The sequence below is a fragment of the Hetaerina americana genome, unplaced genomic scaffold (assembly GCF_022747635.1).
Source record: "Hetaerina americana unplaced genomic scaffold, ioHetAmer1.1.p SCAF_5, whole genome shotgun sequence".
NCBI classification, from domain to species: Eukaryota; Metazoa; Arthropoda; class Insecta; order Odonata; family Calopterygidae; genus Hetaerina; species Hetaerina americana.
Genome location: NW_027287095.1, coordinates 26829362 through 26849675, shown reverse-complemented (window position 1 = coordinate 26849675; position 20314 = coordinate 26829362). Strand labels below are relative to the sequence as shown.

At 34.8% G+C, this 20314-nt stretch overlaps 1 protein-coding gene across 2 annotated transcripts in view; it reads left to right on the top strand.

Moving 5' to 3' along the window:
• LOC139693886 (uncharacterized) overlaps positions 1 to 20050 on the top strand; it is a 466607-nt gene extending 446557 nt beyond the window's left edge. Inside the window, exons 5-13 of one of the 2 annotated variants that reach the window (XM_071592204.1) lie at positions 1197 to 1550; positions 3255 to 4035; positions 6538 to 6684; positions 9237 to 9370; positions 9701 to 9848; positions 11467 to 11775; positions 14884 to 15003; positions 16373 to 16440; positions 17436 to 20050. In XM_071592204.1, the coding sequence (XP_071448305.1) occupies positions 1197 to 1550; positions 3255 to 4035; positions 6538 to 6684; positions 9237 to 9370; positions 9701 to 9848; positions 11467 to 11775; positions 14884 to 15003; positions 16373 to 16440; positions 17436 to 18129 (2755 nt within the window). In that variant the 3' untranslated portion in view covers positions 18130 to 20050. Of the gene's footprint in view, positions 1 to 1196; positions 1551 to 3254; positions 4036 to 6537; positions 6685 to 9236; positions 9371 to 9700; positions 9849 to 11466; positions 11776 to 14883; positions 15004 to 16369; positions 16441 to 17435 lie in introns of both variants that reach the window. The other variant, XM_071592203.1, reaches the window with a different exon arrangement.
• Positions 20051 to 20314: the final 264 nt, after the last annotated feature.

Sequence of the window (20314 nt, the reverse complement as noted above, 5' to 3'; positions counted from 1 at the left end):
ATAGAGAAAGCCTTTTTTTATCGCCAAGAGCAAATTTAATAATTATATTTTCAAACCCAATGAATTGGATAAGGATAAAGCTCGCCTAGTACTAAGCTCTACGGTATATAAAATTCTATCAACAGGGTAAGAATACTAGATCCTTTCTCTATACCACCAATGGAGGTTCCCCAGGAAATTATGGTACCTGAAAAACTACACAACTTAGGTGAGGTTGATAATGCTTAGAGGTGTCCACTATTATTATTCTATTGTTCTTCTTACCAAACATCTTTTTAATAGCATAAGGGATGCAGACTGGAATTACATAAAGAATGGTAATATTAAAAAATGTGACGAAAAAGCCTCGTGAACCACAGACTTACATATCACCCCACACATCCTTGCTCGACACCTTCCTCCATAGCTCGAATTTACTTCCTCCCTTCTTGACCTGCAAGTGAGCCAAAATTGCAGAAAAATTCATTCCCTGTTCCTCTCAAATATCACCTCCTCACTTTAATTTATGTGGGCTAATCACGCATTTTCCTTCTACAAGTCACTAGCAACTCACTCCTTTTCACTACTCCAAGTCTTGCTCCATAATCTTAAAACAGCCACTCTTTCCAACAAATCCTTCTTGGCTACAAAGCAATTTTCTGATTATTTGGTTGTAGGAGTAGCAGTATTTAGGAGAGGCGACCGACAGCTGAGGTCATTTGCGGCATTAGGGATGGACAGGATAGGATGAAGGGTAGAGAGAAACCCGGCGTTGGCATTAGCCTACTTTTTACGAAAGGCGCCAAGGGGTCCGAAGCTTAACGTCCCATCCGACGGATGGCGTACTCCCTCTAAGTGCCCTCCACAAAGTACCTCAAGTAGGGATGGCTCGAGATACCACTGAAAAATATTCAAAACCGCCGGGATTCGAACCCGGGCCCTCTGGGTGGGAAGCCAGTGCAATAGCCACCGCACCAGCTCGATCCCTTCTGATTAATTGTGAACCCACATTGTATGCCTAATCATTTTCATTGGAACCTGAGTTATGGTACTAAAAAAATAAAAGCCAACGGAAAATCGAATTATTGCTTTTTATCTCGCATGGAGTTGAGCGAAATCCATTTAGGAGTTGTTAATTCAATGAAATTAGAAAAATTGGTTAAAGATCTCAGAATTTGTGGTGAAATGCATGAGACATTTTTCATGTCTGTCCACAGTGCCCTTCAAGAAGTGACCGACGCTGCCCTCTCTATGAATACGACATTCGACCTCCTGAGCCTGATAGGTTTAAGGAGGGAAGACCGCAGCTTTCACCCTTCCCTACGCCGCCCGCCGCCCCTGGCCAGGGCCCTGTGGCGCAGCATCGCCAACATATCCTCCGGTACCCTCAACCGGGTTCCCCTCTCTTCGACCGAGGCGTCGGCATCCTTCGGTGTCTTCCCGAATCCGAGACGCAGGAGGCGAAGACTTCGGACGGTCTACAGGGTCGTGACGGCTCTGGCTCCTCCCTTCGTCATGGCCTCTAAAAGCGAGCCTAAAATACCTCCATCGTCCACCAGAAGGCATTACAGGTGAGCGAAACCTTTGGGTTTATTCCACACAAGAACCTTTAAAATATAATTCAAATTGAATCATACAACCAGTAGAAACAAAGACGTTAATGTCATTCCCGTGCTCCACTAAAGTGTTCAACTTCAAGCTCTACATCACCTGGAATTGAAGATAGTCTGTAGCCACTGCAGTGAAATATGTTAGTTAGTTACATTTCGCATCAAGGTTTAACATTGTAGCCAAAAATGTTTTTGATTGGACGAAAAAATATTATGGGTATTTGGAAGTGGTGGGACAGGAGAGCAGAATGATGGGAGAAATCCTAAAGAAACAGGAAAAATGGAGGAAAGGTATATTGATGCAGTGAGATGTTGACGATTGTGAAAGAGGGGAGTATTTTAGGCAGATGAAGAAGGGCCAGGAGTATTATAGGGATGTTGGATGGAATTAAGGTAGTATACGGATATATTCTACCGTTTCAGGCTTCACTTCGTGGAAGTATTAATTACCCATGCTCGAAAGAGTTTGTACTTTTCCACAGATTTTTATTAAGGTGAAACGTTGTACCGTATAGTAAAAATCTGTGGAAAAGTGCAAAGTCTTTTAGTATGGATAAAGTATACGGAGATGAATAGGGACTTTGTTGTAGAATAGGATGTTGGGTTGTATTTTGTAAGGAAAGATAATTGTTTAGTTGCTGTGTCCATCTAATACCGAACTTAACCGGTACATTACCCATAGTAATAATACATGAAAGATAAAGAAAATATCATCGAATATTTTCAATTTCATCTCGCTTACTTAAATTTTCGCTCAAGATAATCAAAATCCTATTTAAATAATTTACCAATGCTCTTCAAAGTTTATACTTGTCTTCCAGTAAAGTTATGAGAAAAACACGAGATCTCGTTTTTTTCTCATTTTAATTATTTTCGTGAAAAGTGAGAATTTTCAATTTTTATGTAATTCTTTAATGTTTGTCTCCTCTTCAAATAATATCAATAAAAATGCATGTTTAACATTCTAATGTTTTAATTACATGAACAAAACTCAAGGAAATTGTGCTAGCCAAATGCAGGAGATAGCGTAGAGGATACTCCAAAGTTGTCTGCCTACGTATTATTATTATCCTAAGATTCTTAATTTAATTATTTGTAATTATATTTATTTTCTATCTAAATGACAGACGAATGCTAAAATATCTCTTACAGTATCAATGTCTCTCCTTCTGATTATTAATCCAGAGTCTTTTGTCATTCCCTAATTATATTTCAAGGGACCCATGTATTCAAACCGTTAAAGAGTTAGATAACCATCGCTCTGGATAAATTGGCTTGTGATCACCGTGGTAGGATTAAAAAAAATAACAATCTGTGTTTTTGCCTTAGAGTAGCACCCCTTTTTTGGAATTTTCACTTCATTCCAAAACCTTCACATTTCCTTATAATGCTGAATTATGTCGAATATCTTGGTATCCTATATTCAAATTATCGCGCTCTCTAGCCCTATTCCCATTGCTAGAATAATTAGTCGATGGAACAATAATTGTTATATAAATACTAAATGGCATAAATTACCTTATTAAAGTTGTAAAAACTGTGTACGAGTATTATCAATCTCATACCATTTCCCATATTGTTTCTAAATTTAATAAATATGCCAGAACTTCTTAAATGGCAAAACACATTCTGAACTTTTCTTCGCAATATTCCCTCCGGCGATAGGAAATGCCTAAGAGGGGTGGTCTGCCATCGGGTCAGCTCAAGCATCGATCCAGAGGCCCTGGCCGCGGCTTTCGCGAAGCTAGACTCCCGAGGCAGACTGAGAAAGGGTCCCCCCGTCGGTGGAGCTCCACCTACAAACCCATCGCAACCCCATTCAGAGCTACTGCTGAACACCACTTGCTGCTACGGCTTCGCCATCGACCTCCTCGCCGACGTGGCGTCCCACTTGAGGTTCGAGTTCCACCTTTACCTCGTCCCGGACGGCGTCTTTGGCTCCGAGGTCAAAGACAAACTGAAGGACGACAACAGTGGGAGGAGAACTCAGGGCCGGAGGTTTCTCATGGGGGAGGAGAAAGGCGACGAGGAAAGGTGGGACGGCATCATGGGGGACCTCATATCCGGCGCGGCCCACATGGCCTTCGCCCCCCTCTCCGTGTCCGCGGCCCGAGAGAAGGTTGTGCACTTCTCCGTCCCCTTTTACTATGGGGGCGGCGTGTCTTTCTTGGCTTCGACTGTCCCGCCACCTTCTGCGCCCCCTGGAACGTCTCCCCCACTCATGAGCAACCCACCCCTCCTTGGCTTCCTGTTGCCTTTCAGTCCAGGACTATGGGCCGTCGCCATAGCCTCCCTCCATTTCACTGCTTTGGCGGTCGCGACTTTTGAGTGGCTCTCTCCCTTTGGGTTGAACCCGTGGGGGAGGAGGAGATCCCGAAACTTCGGACTTGCCTCTGCCCTATGGGTACTCTGGGCCCTGCTGTGTGGCCATCTTGTTGCTTTCAAGGTAACCATCAATCACACGCTCCATTGAAATTTTTCCAGCAGCTGAATAAACTGGGTTTTCAGACAGTATTTTATGCAAAGGAATTTATTAAGCTATACAAACCGATGTACATCTTGATGTGTAAGTTGTCTCAGTTCCTTCAGCACATATCTTTTCATCTAAATTTTTATATTTCATAATGAAAAACAAATTTATATTGAGTTGGATTGTCTTAAATTAATATTAGGAAGCACTTAAATGGATCTAATATGTTTGAAGAAAAGCAAAAAGCAAAAACTTTATAAATGTCTAAGCTGCTGATATGATGTAGTGTAAAAGTAAACACTCAAGCAACAACAGCATTAGTTCAATAAAACTAAATGTGAATGTGTTTTAGAGATTTTACAGGTTTTCATGGAATGATAATTGATCATGAAAAAGAAGATGTATGAAGGGTTCTCAAGGCATAGGTCGACTTTGAAGGAAACAGTTATACCACCTCCAGAGCAGGATATCAAAACTTTAGTATTCAAAGTCAACCTAGGTTATTGAAACCCTGAAATAAGAGGGTCATTATAGTATGTAGTACATATTTTTCAGCTACTATTCATAGTAACCACTTGGATGCCTCCATTTTATTTTTTGCATTATCATGCACAGTTATATTCAAAAGTTGCACTTTTTCCATCGGGTACCTTCAGAAAACCTGGCCTTTGTCACATAGAATAAAATATATGTATTTATCTACACGCCATGTATTTTAGCTGATGCCAATATCAGAAAGGGATAATTAGGAATGAATAAGATAATATACAGGTATGCTTATATTATCGTAGTGCTGCTCAACTAGCATTGTCACAATTAGCCTAATTTTGAATATAATCATAATGACTAAAATCGTTGGCTCCATCGTCTAATAGTAACTTGTCAATGAAGCAACTCATGTCTATAGCAATTGATTTAAAGTACACACAGCAAAACTATTAAGTTATTGCAAGAATTTAATGGTCTATCATTAATAATTTTCATTATTCTGTATTATTCAAAATGGAATATTGAATGTCTACTGCCAATCATGATGAAGATTATATAATTAAAAAGCTTTCCTTAAAGTTAATGAATGCCATTTAAGAATTATACGTGCATGTACCATTTTAAATGTATTAAAATCATGCATGGAAGTTGCTCATATTGAAGTTGGTTCTGTTGAAACTGGCTCTCTATAATAAAGCATGCAGTGAAATCCAAATTGAGCATATATTTAAAAAAAAAGGACTGTTTAAAGATAAAAATACAATGATTCCTTACCACCCACTAACTTCACAGAAATATTTTTAAATGTACCTATTTTGTATGTTAAGTGTAGAATATTTCAACAATCATAGTATGATTGATTTCCATGTTCATTGTTTGTCCCAAAATGTTCTTAGGAAAGTTGAGTATAAGTTAATTTCATGAGTTTTTTTTGCAGACTTTATCACATTCCCTCAAACTCCTAATTTTCCATTAAATTTTGGCCATTTTCTATGTAGTTTTGCCAACTTAAGCTGCCATATTTTTTATAAATGTAATCCATAAGTTGGCAAAGGATTCCAATATAATGGCAATACATTTCATTATCCCATTACTGTCAGTATATGTTAATCATTTTTTTAAGAATAACGTTACTCACTTCTAAGGATGGTTTATTCAAAATCCAGACTTATATTTGGGACAGTATGAATGGGTTAAATATTAATAATTTAATGCAAAAATTTCAGAGTGTAAAAATCATTTGCCTTGACCGGGATTCAAACCCGGATCCCTCTATGTCTGGTCAAGTGCTTTAGCCGGTAAAGCTAACAAGGCATCCTCTTAAACTCTGAAATTGTTGCATTGAAATGCATATTAGTTGATGACTCTGTTAAAAGTCACCATTGAGGCATCTCCTGCAGTTTCTTTGGAATTAATAATTTAAGTTACAAAGCTACTTATATTAACCCTTAGCTTAAATCCTAAACATCTAATTCTTTACACTTTTAAACATAATGATATAATTTTTTATAACCTTGTTAGTATAAAACTAGGCATGTAAAATTTAAATAATCTGCCAGGGAACCCCAACAAGAATAATTTTAGGTTGGCACTAATTCAAGGCAAAGGGAAGAGAAAATAAAGATTTCAAAAAGACAAAACTACCTTATTTTGAGAATGTCGTTATTTTTTAAATTTTTATAATAGTTCATTTCCCATTGATAAACGGACAAATTTTTGCAATATTTTTTTAGATATTTGTTTGATTAACTCAATTATTTAGTAAATTAAATTTTTTCAGTTTAATTTTTAACAACTCAGTTTTTTAAATACATCACATTAACTTTATCCAAGTTTACTGTTTAAGTTAACTTCCCTTTTTTGTTAATGTCTTGTTAATTCTAATAAGTCTGTTAAAATGTTGGGGTGGAAAATAATGACTATAATGTTGTCTAATTTATTTTTGTGGTATGTTCTTATCAAAATCAAGTTAAATTTCTTCTCTAACAGGCTCCCAAATCTTGGCCTAATAAATTTCTCATAAATGTATGGGGAGGATTTTCAGTTATCTTTGTGGCCTCCTATACGGCTCACATTGCAGCACTTATTGCTGGACTTTTCTTCCGGCCAACAGTTACCGACTATAATGACAAGCGGGTAAGTAACTTTGCATTCCTTCTTAACCTCTTCACATTCAATTTCTTACAGCAACAGTTATGCTAAAGAATAGTTTTATTAATAAGCTTAAATTATAAACATAATTCAATAACTACAATTGTGGGGGTTCAAATCCCGGCGGTGTTGAATATTTTTCAGAGGTATCTCGATCCCTACTTGAGGTGCTTTGTGGAGGGCACTTTGAGTGAGTACGCCGTCCGTCGGATGGGACGTTAAACTGCGGACCCCTTGGCGCCTTTCGTAAAGAGTAGGCTAATGCCGATGCCGGGTTTCTCTCCACCCTTCATCCTTTCCTGTCCATCTCCTATGGCGCAAATGACCTTAGCTGTCGGTCGCCCCCCCTCAAAACTACTACTACTACAACTACAATTGTAACACTCATTGATGATAAAGATGTTTAACCATGGATTCATTAATTCCAGTAATCATAAAAAATAACTTCCATATCTGTAATAACAGCTTTTTATCCATTGAAAATGATTTGCTGCATTACAAATATAGCTATTCATAACTTTTTTTCTTATTACCTTCCTTCAATGCCTTTTTATTATTTTCATTAGGAATAATTACATGGCATATCATGAGGAAGTATTAATGGGTGGGTATTTGAAAAGTTCTCAGAATAGAATAGAAAGAAACAACTTACCTCTGTGAAACTTTTTTATTTTTCAATATAGTTTCCCTGTACACTAATGCACTTGGTCTAGCAAGATCCTAATGTCTTGATGCCATCTCAAATATTAGATTCCTTCAGGCCTGCAAATCAGGCCAATAAGGTGACAACAATTTGTACCTTAGTTCTCATATTTTGCCATGGCAACAAAACTTGTGTTTGGATGTGCACTGTTTTGATGAAAGATGACTTTCTTCCTTGCCAAACCTGGCCTCTTCTCGTGTATCTTTTGTTGTAGTTGGTCCAGGAGGTTGGTATAGTATTGTCCAGTAAATGTTTGACCAGTGGGAAGATAATCTTTCAGCAAAATCCCTTTTGCATTCTAGAAAACTGAAGCAATCACCTTTCCGGCTAACTGTATTACCTTAGCTTTTTTTGGTGGTGATGAATCAGCATGTTTCCACTGCTTTCACTGCTGTTTTGTCTCTGGAGTATAGCATTGGACCTAAGTTTAATTTGGGGTCACAAACTAGCACAGAAAATTTCTTTGTTGCTCTTAAAATGGGTCAAACATTGTTCAGAAATTTCCATTCTGATGGTTTTGTGATCCTGCATCAAGAGTCATGGCACCAACCTAGCACATATTTTTTCACATCTGATTCCACTGTTAAAATGTGATTTGCCCATTAATATGACATCTCTACAGGTTAGGTAATTTCTTTCACTTTCAGTCGGCAAACCTCCATGATCATTTTATGCCCTTTTGAAATAATTTCTGTGGTAGTGACACATGTTGGCCAACCACTATGCCGATCATCATCTAAGCTGTTCCGACCAAACTTAAACTCGTTTCTCCTCTTGGCAACTGTTGATTATGAAGGATCAGAGTCCCCCAAAGTATTCTAAAATTTGGCATACATTTCCTTTGCTTCCATACCTTTCTTTACGTAGTATTTAATCACTGCTGAAATCTCAATTTTTTCCACCTCCATTAATCAATACGTTGGAACAATAATAGAGAGGTGTTGGTACCATAGATGTATTCACAGAGCACTAATGCATTATGCATATAGTCCCTCTTCATCTCAGAGTACCAGAGTACTTCATTCCTCCCTTCATCCCATCAAACATCCCAAACCTGTTTCTACCCTTTCCTCGTTTGCCAAATATTTTCCCCTCTATTACAGTCTTCAACATCCCACTGCCAATAAATATGCCCTTCATCCATTTTTCCTGCCTCCTTAGGATTTCTCCCAACAAACCCTTCTACTCGCCCCCCATAGCCAGTACTTCCTTATTTGTTTTCCTTTTGGTCCATTTCACCTTCTCAATCCTTATATACCCAATATATATATATATATATATATATATATATATATATATATATATATATATATATATATATGGGAAAGAGGCTACATGTATGGGGATGTGGTAGTCCAGTAGGTGGAGTTATGGGCTACTCAATAGAGAGCCCAAGTTCGATTCCAGGGGATTTCTCTGGGCAACCTCAGCTTCACCAAATCTGTGAGCTCTATCCTCACCTATAAAAATCAACCTTTGGGTTGATAATTGTGGTCAAATTATATCAGAGTTATCAACCTGAAGGTTGGTTTAATAGTTTATGGTGGAGTTCAGCTCATACTAAGCCCAATGGAGTGTTAAATTCATACATTAGGGTAGGGAGAATAAGTTCCTTTCCCTGTTTTGCCTAAGACAGATTGTATTTGAGCAGAAACATCAAATTTTGTTTTCACAGGTCAATGCTACATGAACAAACACTTATTTTGTTGAACTTCTGCATCATAAATTATGTTTTGTAATTATAAAAAATAATATTAATGTATGAATTCGCAAACACTTGTGAAAGTAATATTTAAGTAACTTATGCCCATTAACTATTTATCCATTTTTATAGCTCTTGCAACTGAGGGTAGGTGCACCAAGATCATCTGCTGTGGAATATTATGTACAAAAGGCCAACTATGAACTGTATCAGCACATTCAAGATACCCCAGTATCTGACATTGAAGAAGGAATCCGCAGACTAAGGTATATTTACAGTAATTATGAATTGAATTTAGCTTTTCATAATTGATGTTTCATAGGAAATCACTGAAAATGGTATTCCCCAAGGTCTACATTTCAAAATGTAAGATAATTAAGTCACTTAATTTTTGCTTTGTTAAACATGGTTATTAATGATCATGCTTAGTATATGACTGTTTGATAGTCTGGGTCGATTATTGAACAAAAGATCTTTTTCTGTTTGAACCATATTAGGAATTCCTTTTCATAAAATATGCAATCTATGACTAAAAATTTAAATGAAGTGGTTTTCCAAAACAATCTGTAGCATATCTATTCATTGTGATACTCTAGGGATGGATCTCTGGATGTCCTGATGGGTGATTCAGCTATTCTTGACTACTACAGAGGTAGTGACCCTGGCTGCACTTTGGTTAAAAGGGGGATAATCACAAATGAAGATACTTATGCAGTAGCCATGTCCAAAAATTTTCCTTTAAAGGTGAGACCATTTTATTAGATGTAATAAATGTCCAATATACACTCCGCCAGTGACAAATTTGAAAACCAAACTGCTACTCTTTACCATCTTATGAGGCATGATTTAACAGGTCTATAGAAAGTTACACTATATTGACCAAATGTTGTCAAACTAGACATGTGTGGAAATTTTGTTCATTTAGCATCAGATTCATCACTCACAAGACTCTTGGCTCTTGACCTACTTGGTTAAAATCACAAAACTCTTGACAGTCATCATCTGACTGTAATAAAATCTATAGATATATATGTAAAATACCCATTCAGAATTTGTACACAAGATACGAGGCCTCACTGCATGAAAAATTCTCCAATCCCCAAATTCACGGCCACATGAAGATATTAAATCATAGAATCCCCATCAGAGTAATGTATAATTTAAAAGAAAGGATGGTGATTTAACTTAAATCATAATATTTTTTTCAGAGAATTCAGGGTTCTTCAGCAGAACCAAAAATTTTAACTTTTGGCATAAGTTCATTATCAGTGAGGTATTTTTCAAATTTAAAACAGAGAAATTCTTGCAACATTTTTAGTTGTTGATCATTTTTTTACAAAATGAAATAGCTGAAAAGTTATGATAAAAAATGTTTTTCAAAAAGCCCTTCATCAATTTTTTAATGAAGTATCCAGTTCATTAATTTTGGCTACATTATGCTCGCTCCAGCACTACTGGCTGTTCATTCCTGAACTTTAATATATACAATGCAAATCAGCCAAGTTCCACATACTATATAGATATAAGTACATCATTCAACCTTCTAAATTAAATATTTCAAGTATCATGCACCTTCCCATAAAGTTCCACACTTATGTTTCTTCGACTGTCTTGCCTGGGTTTGATTTGAAAGATTCACTCATTAGGTCACATCAGAACTGCAAGTTACAGATTTGGTAACACAACTCTATATTAAAAGTGATATGGATTTAAAGAAGAATTTCATTGGTAATAATTATGAATGTATAGCAATGGCAATGTATCTGTATTTTAATTTCTTCCAATACATTCCTGATAGTTTGAATGTCCAAAGAGAAAAATAATTGGATTATCAGGCAGACACATTATTACTGTTATTATTATTTCCTACTGGCCCAACCTGACTAGAAATTATTTTATAGCATATAGTATTTAACCAGGGATTATATTATCATATTTATTTGATAAATGAGTCACAAGGGTCCTGAGCAATTTTTTTCATGATTCCAATTGCAAACTTGTATAATTTTGATTGATTAAACCATGCCTGTTGATTTCTCTTTGAAAAACATTCATATTTTTATAAATGTACATATATTAATTAAAATACATTTGAGAGCAAATCAATTTTTACAATTAGCATGATGAAAATACAAGTATTGCTTTTTTTAACATTAAGTTTCCTGAGTAAGATAAGATTACAGTATTCACCTCATAGAGGTCATTAATGATCCATATCCTGATAGCTTAAGGACATAAGGGAAGCGGTTAACAATTAAATATGCATCATCATATGATATCTTAGAATTGTAATTTTTCTGAAAATTCAAACTTTGGCAAGCTAATGTGGATTAATGGCTCTTCTTTCTGGTTCATCCATCAGAGAAGTATCACTGCCACTGTATCAGAATATGGTAGTAATGGCCATTTAGACATCCTGATGAGGAGATGGTTTGGACCCCTTCCTTGTTTCCGAGGATCTGTTGGAGGTGGGGAAGATGAAATGGCTGCTCCCCGTCCCTTAGGCATTGCTGCTGTTGCTGGTGTTTTTCTCATGCTATGTGTTGGAGTTGGAGTTGCCTCAATAATTCTTTGTGGAGAACATCTTTTCTACAGACATTCATTGCCTGCATTACGTAAAAGGCCTCATGACTCAGTGTGGAGATCAAGGAACCTGATGTTTTTTAGCCAGGTATGATAATGTACTGCATGTCATTTTAATATGAGCTTGTTCTGAACATCCTTTGTCATTCCTCACCCTCCACATATTATTTTCTCTCAATTATTTAAGTCTAAAATCTTTCAGAATTGGCAAGTTGTGCCAAAATTTAACAAATCCAAATCAGTTTTCATCATGAATAAGAAAATGGCATGTGTTCTGACAGAAAATTAGCATAGGTATACCCATACATTAGAATGTTTAGCTTTATATGCAATACTGAACAATTTATTTTGCAGTGAAACATTTATTTGTCACTTGAGTTTTTGTAGCAATATATATCACCTCTTGTCTTAACAAATACATACCATCAATTCAAAAATATTGTGAAGTATTAAACAGTGAACTCACATAATTCATTCATGATATCTCCAGCAATTTAAAATATTTCAAATAAACATTTTTTGTGAGTCCATTATTAATCGGACAGACTCAGATTGCACATTTCAGAGACTGAACAAGTGTTGTAAAGTCAGAATGTAGCATCTGATTGCAGAGTCAGAATGGGCAGTATAGGCAGAGGACTAAGACGGGGAGGGATGTCCATTATCACCTGTTCTTTTCAATAAATGCTGAGAAATAGTAAGTGAGGCATGGAAAGTGCTGGAGGCAGGAATGAATGTAGATAGGAAACTCATCAAATCAGTTATATTTGTGTATAATCAAGCTTTAGATAGACAGTCAGCCAAAAGGTTGTAATCATTGCTTAATGCCTTACCATATTAGTTTATTAGGTATGGGGTGAGAGTGATTCATTAGAATATAAAAGTAACTAGATTCTCCAGACGTAGGGAAACTAAAATAGACATTCAAACTGAGAGACCTTTGCAAGAGCAGGTAGAACATCATATTGATGAAGTGCTCTATAAGAAGGTGAGAAAAGTGGTAAGGACATAAAAAGAAGAATTGCATTAGGTAAAGATTTTACAAAGGGCTCTGAGTTTACACCAGCTACCATATTTCTCAGGCCATTAGAAACACTTTTTCCAAAATGTGCTCCAAAATTAACCTGTATCTTATGGGCCAGAGGTATACGAGTAAAGTATATCCTCAACCTATAAGTGCAAGCTGATTCTCTGGAAAAATTCTTACTATTAAGTTTTTTGTCTCATATCAGCCATAGAAAATGGCTGCCTTGATTATAAATTTCGATAATATCACTGTTTTCAGTAAGCAGTAAGCAACAGAGTTTTATAATTTCATTGAAAGCACTTCCGAAAAAATTCCCAATTAAATCATAAATGTCTGTGGCATATTTAGTTTCAACTCACATGTGATACTGCCATGAAACTTAGTATGCATTGGGCTAACAAGGATATTACCCCTCTACTAATTCACTGATACATTTTATCCCTCCTGTTAAACTCAGAGTGTACAGGTATTCAACCTTAAGTAGAATGAGAGTGTTGTAAAGGTATAAAAAATGATTCTTTGTAATGCATATTTTGATGATATCAAAATAATAACAGAATCTTAAGAGAGAAAATAAGAACAGGGATCTTAAGAGAGAAGAATGCGACACAGTATTGCATTTAAACTAGAAGCTGTGAGATACCCTTCAGAACACAGAAATTAGGTAGCTGAAATGTGTTTTGACCAAATGAAGACAAATTTCTGTAGAAATAGTAGTTATTAGAGCAGGTGAGGTCATTTGTGGCATTAGGCATAGGCTATAGATACATTTGTAACAGTGCTGATATAAACAGAAAACCTATCATGAAATATTTAGTTACACATATCATGTGTTGAAAACTTCAGTATAAATAATTATTTTGATGATACCAGAGGAGGAAGATTCTCAACACATTAGATAAAAAAATTGTGAGTAAATGGTTATGGAATTTTGCTAAACGTATGCAATGCTTTGATAAAAATGTATGCCTCTGAAAGTTCACTAAGTAGAGAAATCATCAGTTAATACTTGTATCATGTTGGCAAATTACAACGAAATTATAATTATTAATTTTATTAATTTATTAGGTAAGGTAAAGATTTAGGAACCGCATAATCAATTCACACAGTTACCTAGGAGCACACCTAGTCTCTCATAAGACACATGATACATTAGAGATATCATAGGTGTTAACTCTGAATTAAAATTATTTTATATGAAGCCTTGATTATTTTCCCCTTCAATCAATTACTAAATTTGCTACATTTAATGATACAGCTGTCTTTAAATTATATAAGACCTTTTTAGGGGAGGGAGATGAGCTATTACAATGTTTCATTATGAGGAATTAGGGGCAGAATGGAGGCTGATTAGTAGGAATCTTACACAAGTTTAATTATTAGATTATTTAATTTATTGTTTGTGAAGAAAAAATTGAATTACCTTCTTATTCTTGATCCCCAGGGGGATCTGGATGATGCAATAGCAATTTAGTGGCTTCTCACAGCAAGGACCCAGGTTCAAATCCCAGAAATTGCAGAATTTTTTAGTGTTATCCTGATGCACTCCAGGGTTGCTATATTGAGAGAACTGAAAGAAGAGTAAACCATTTGTGGCATAGGCCTTTTAACTATGAACCCCTTGACACTTTAGCTAAGAGTAGGCTAATGCTGGTACAAAGTTTATGTCTGTCCTTCCTTCATTCCCTGAACATCCTGTCTCTACGAATTAACCACCTATCTCTAATGACTCAAATGGCCTCTGCTGTTGGTCCCCTCTCCTAATAAGAGCAACAATATTGACCAACAAATAAGGCAATGTGCAAATTCACACCAATGAAACTGTCATTTCAAAATCATTTAAGTATTTATCTGCAAAATTTAAGCCTGAAATGTTTGTCTCACTTAATTCTATATAGTCAAATATCATTAAGGGTTGTCTCTTAAGATTGAGTATTTTTATTTTTTTAGTGGAAACATAATTAAATTGATCAAAAATCATAGGATATAATACTGTTATCAAGCCTTGGAGTATGGAGGATATGGCTCATAGGTCAACAATTAATTTTTGTGATGCTATGTTTTCATACCTAATTGTGTTTAAGCTCTATATAATTCCCATGACTAACTTTGTATTTTACATAAGCTCTTGAGATAATTCATTATTGCTTTTAAACCTCTTATGAACAGAAACTATACAGATTCATCAACTGTGTGGAGTTGGTGTCACCTCATCATGCTGCCCGTGAGCTAGTTCACACCCTTCGACAAGGGCAAATCACATCTCTTTTCCAGAAGAGTGTCAAGAGGGTGAGTACTTGAAAAACATTGAGCTCATAGGGATTACTTATTCAATATTCAGCTTTGATTTTTTGATTGTGTTTAGCCATTAAATATAAGTCTTAAATTAATGCCACAAAGTCACACTTTTATCACAGCATTTTAGAACTGAATTCATTACTATAATTGCCATCAGTTTAGCCATGAGGTATGCTCAGTGGTTAACGTATTTCTGTTCTCTTATTTTTGCTGTATAGACTAAAGAGTTTAGAAATAAAACATCACAAGCACTCTTGTATTAAGTAAATATGAACTCTTCATAATCTTTATTAAGACACTTAGTACTTAGTTTATTTAACTTTCTGATGCTGTTGCTTAATTGTAAAATATACGAAATATAGAATGTAATGTGTTCAGCGAGTTTGTTTTTATTTTTTATGAATTTTCTGGTCAGCCAAAGGTGAATTCCCAAAATAATAATTTAACTTAAAATATTTTATGAGCTGCAATTAACTGAAAATTGGATTCTAATCTATTCATATTAATTTAACATTAATAATGTTTAGAAGAGCTAAATTTATCACATTATTTATAGTGTGGCCACAGCAATAATCTATTACCTTTAAAATAATTATGGGATCGAATGGGTAATGTATTTTGAGTTTATGGGGATTTATTTCTTTATTTCACAAAGTTCAATAGCAAAATGTCATTTTTCTCAAATAATGTAACTAATTATAGCATACATGAACAAATATGAAATAAAAATGAACAATAATAAACATGTATAAAAACTTAAATGCATTTTTGGCCTCTTGATTTTGTGATGAAGTTTTATGCTGTAATATAGGTAAAGGTTCAAAACTACCTGGCAGTGTTATGAATGCATTAAAATGAATGATAACACATGTTGTATTATTCAACCAGCTGTTAAGTTTCTATTTAGGCAGAATTCTAACATAATTTAAGCATGCAAGTGTCCAGAGTCATCCTATTTGATGATATACAGATGTCTACAAACATTTAAAAGGATTTTCTCCTTAGCTGGAAAACTCTTTATACAGGTTCCATATTCAATAATAAAAGTAAAAGCTAATTTTAAATGTTTTGAATGAAGCATCATACAATGAGTAATGATGTACTTGAGTGGACTTAAATTAATTGGAACTAAAATATAGTGTGAATGTATGTTTATTATTATTTATTAGATAAATAAATTTAAACATGTGCACTGAGGAAAAGACCAATATTCTAATATATTAACATCAGCTGATAATTCAACCGAATAAGGGTATTTAATATTGCTAGTTTATAATACGCAAGTTTGAATTAACTGCCAGACAAATTATTTAGTTGCTAAAAATAATTTATTTAATGGAAAATTGCTTTCTCCTAGAAGGAACATGAACAAAGACGCAGAAGAAAAAGTAAGGCCCAGTTTTTTGAGATGATCCAGGAAATAAGAAGGTGAGACTAAAATATTAAAATTCATTAGTTCCTTTTGTCAAGAGATGAAATATGACCGAGGCTAGTACATTAAAAACATGTAATGCTGGGTGAAAATTTTAAAATACTATGTTGGTAATGCAACTCCATCTATAAATAACTATGTTTAGGAGCTTCACTAATCTTTTATAAAATATGATAATGCATATTGGAACTGATTCAAAGGTCACTAGTTTGAGTTAAGTAACCCAATCAAGTGTGAATGGCTTCTGCCGTTGAAATTCATACTGACCAGGGAACAAATAATCATTGTAAGTGCAATTTACCAATGAAATAGGTGAAACAAGAGATAGAGGATACATATAAGTTTTGATCTCAAATACCAGTAAATCAGAAAATGTGGGTTTAATGCCAGATTGCCAAATGAAACTTATTGCTAACAGGTTTCCTTTTAATAAGATATTATTTTCAAAAGTTACAGATACAAACAAATGAATAAAGCACATATTTAACTGTGTTATTTGCTGCAATATTCTATTGAACAAACCACAAAATGGGTTACACATTTTTAAAGTATTCTGACCAGAAGGCAAACCTGATAATATTTATCAAGCAAATTCATTGCAGACCCAAAATTATATTCTCCACCTTGCAAATTATTTTGAATATAAAGTTGACAGCCAGGTAAAATCCCATTTATGAGGAGAGTGATTAAGTATATAGAATATACTTCTAATGGTGTTCATTGATAATTAATTGATAGCAAGCTACAGGCATGCTGCATCTGCTGAGATGTGTTCAACACTGAAGCAAATTAAGACTGTGAATAATTTTCTGGGTGGAGCTAATATTCAAATTAAATTCATTTATTAGATGTCAATCTCACTTAGTAGAGGAGAAGAAAAGTGTGCAAATAGTTCGTACTCTTATGTATGTGACACAGTTAAACTATGCTTGTTATAATGAATACCAGCCCTACTGAGATTACATTGTTCTCTTTTCTTGTGCTTTTGAAGGGTCCAACAAGAAGAAAAACAAGTTGACTTGGCAGCTGCTTCAACAGTAACTGTGGTTGGAGAGAGTGAAGGGATGAATCCCAATGTTTCCAACATGTACCCCCGGCCACTTACTCTTTTGCGACAAACTGGTGCTCCCCCTGCCCTCCTTCCAGAATTAATCAAGCAAACCCCGTTGGCTGCCTGTATTAGAAGCCACTTGGCTTTACAGAGAAGTCTCAATGAATCCTCCTCAACAGAAGACGATGATGATGAGGTGATGACAGTTATTGAAGACCATGATAATGACCCCATTGGTCGTGTAACAATAATGAGTGGTAGGATTCCAGAGGAAATTGAAGAAGAAGAGGGTGCAAATATTGAGGAAGATGAGACAGACATTGAGGTTTCAGCAACTGACAGCAAGGCTCCTACATGTGAATTAAGGCGAAGGCCACGAACTGTTTATTTTTCTCCATCAGTAGAATCAAGCAATAAGGAAGATGAAGAAGTTTTGAATGAAGAAGTACCCAAGACTACATTTCAAAATTCTGCACAAATACTGGAAAGGTGGAGGATATCTGAGCGTCGCCTGAGGTTTCGCCTTGCATCAGCGCTTCGTGAATGTGAGGAATTGCGACATAGGGTTCGCACATTGGAAACCACAGGAATGTCAGCACCTGAAAATGTTTGTCATTCCACTGAGCCTCCATGAGCTATCAACATGAGCTGCCAGGTCATTGGGACTTCTTGATGATAGAAAATCTTCCAGGGAGATATTTGAAGGATAATTCTAATGAAAGAGCAAGTGCTCATTGAATAGCATCAGGTTTACGGTGCTTATAAAGCTGTTAAAAACCTAATATCACTCAATTTTAAAATGGCAATTGGATTTGTCCATTTTATCACTTAGAAGGATTTTAACAAATTTCATCTTCTGAGAAACTCCCCCACCGAGTTTTTTCATGTTCACAAGGCTGATTAGATATGCTTAGAGAAAGCAGCCAGTAATGGAGTTACAAGTGCTCTTCAAATTGATGGTATATCATTGTTAAAGGTTCATGATAAAAAATTATTAGATTGATCAACAGGGAAAAATATAATATTGCATTCTTGAAGTCATTAATAACTCTTTTGATCATCATTTGAAAATTTAATTTTTATTGGATGTATGTATTGCTTTACAGAATGACTTCCCTGGACATGATTTCTCATGATTTCAATTAATTGAATCCAAGTGAATATTGAATTTATAGCATTCACAGGAAAAAGAAATCAATATATTACAGCAAACTGCTGAATTAAGACATAATTTGATGGTAAATACAAACTCTACACTACTACATTTTCTTCAGAAGATGCTATTCGAAACCTTGTTCTAATAATGATGAAAACGCACACAACCAATTATTTTTTTGGTGATAGATGTTGTTAATCTATTATTTCTAAGAAGCTTGTGTTCTGAAAATATTGTATCAGTCTTCATGGGCTCAAGGAACTTTATTCAATGAAGTGAATTGGTCTACTCTTAAATGACTTCATTTATAAAAACACTGATACAATAAAAATTAACCAATGCACATGATATTATTAAAAGGACAGTGGCTTATTAGGTCTACATAGTGTCTTAAATAATGTTGAATTACTACATTTTAAATTGTTACCACTTTTGGTGATAAGCTATTAAAGATTTCTTATAAAGCATGTGATGAACAGTATAAAGCTCTTTTGGTCTTTGGCCAATGAGAAATTTAGACATGATAAAATTGTAATACTCATGGTGCTTTCTTCATACATAGCCTAATTTTAAAAGCTACCTATCCCATCAGTTGATTTAACTTTTTAGCATCAATCCTGCCTTGCATTTTGTCAGATTTTTTTACTCCTATTAAGGGTTTATCATGAGTGATAATTACATTTGGTGTCCAAATTGTGTAAAATGTCCCTTTATAACAATAAACCCTACACAAATGTGATAATATATGGAAATTTTCATAGTACATAATTCTCTATTTAATAAATACAGTTTGAAACCAGATTTTCCAAGAAAATTCAAGAGATAGAATAAAAATTGTTTCAATGAAATAGAAGGTTGGAAAACTGATGAAACATATTGATTTATAACTCTTGTTACTTAATGAAGTTTAACAAGTGCTATTTCAGCATTTTCAAAGTGTAAAATATTGTTAGAAAAACACCATTGTAGCTACACCATGTTCATATATTTATAAGCTGAATCTTTGACAACAGTTCCTTAAGCTGGTAGCTTACAATAGTATTAAGCTATTGATATAACTTAGATGAGCAATATTATTTTAATCAAGTTTTGAATGATAAATATTTCTTTATGATGTTTTACTTTTTAAAGTATGGGTAGTGTAACTTGGGAAAAATCTGTAACACCAGATCACTGTGGTGATGAATTTGTAAGAGGAGTAAATAAAAGCATAGCTATATTTTAACTAGGAAAATGACCAATTACCAAGTATTTTAATGTGTTGTAAATAAATTAGTAGAAGATATATTATTAGCAACAGATAATGCTTTTCACACTCCATAAAAGGTAGAGTTGTACATATTCAAAACTAATGTGATGATTACTGATGTATTTGAATGAATAAATTTTAATTTTAGTATACATACATCATTTATGCTTTCAAAAGACATTGCCATGGTAATAAATATATCTGACTCTCTTTAAACTGTGCTAACATGTGAGGATTTTTCACCCTTTATCTGTTTTAAACCTCAATAAACTCTCATTTTTAGATGGAGAGATGGTATCTACTCTCCTGCACTTAAGCATCATTCAAGAAAATGTTGCAAGTGTTTACTCAAATGATAGTCATTCTAAGAGCGGAATGAAGTATTCTAATTCAAAATAGAGTTGAATTAGACAC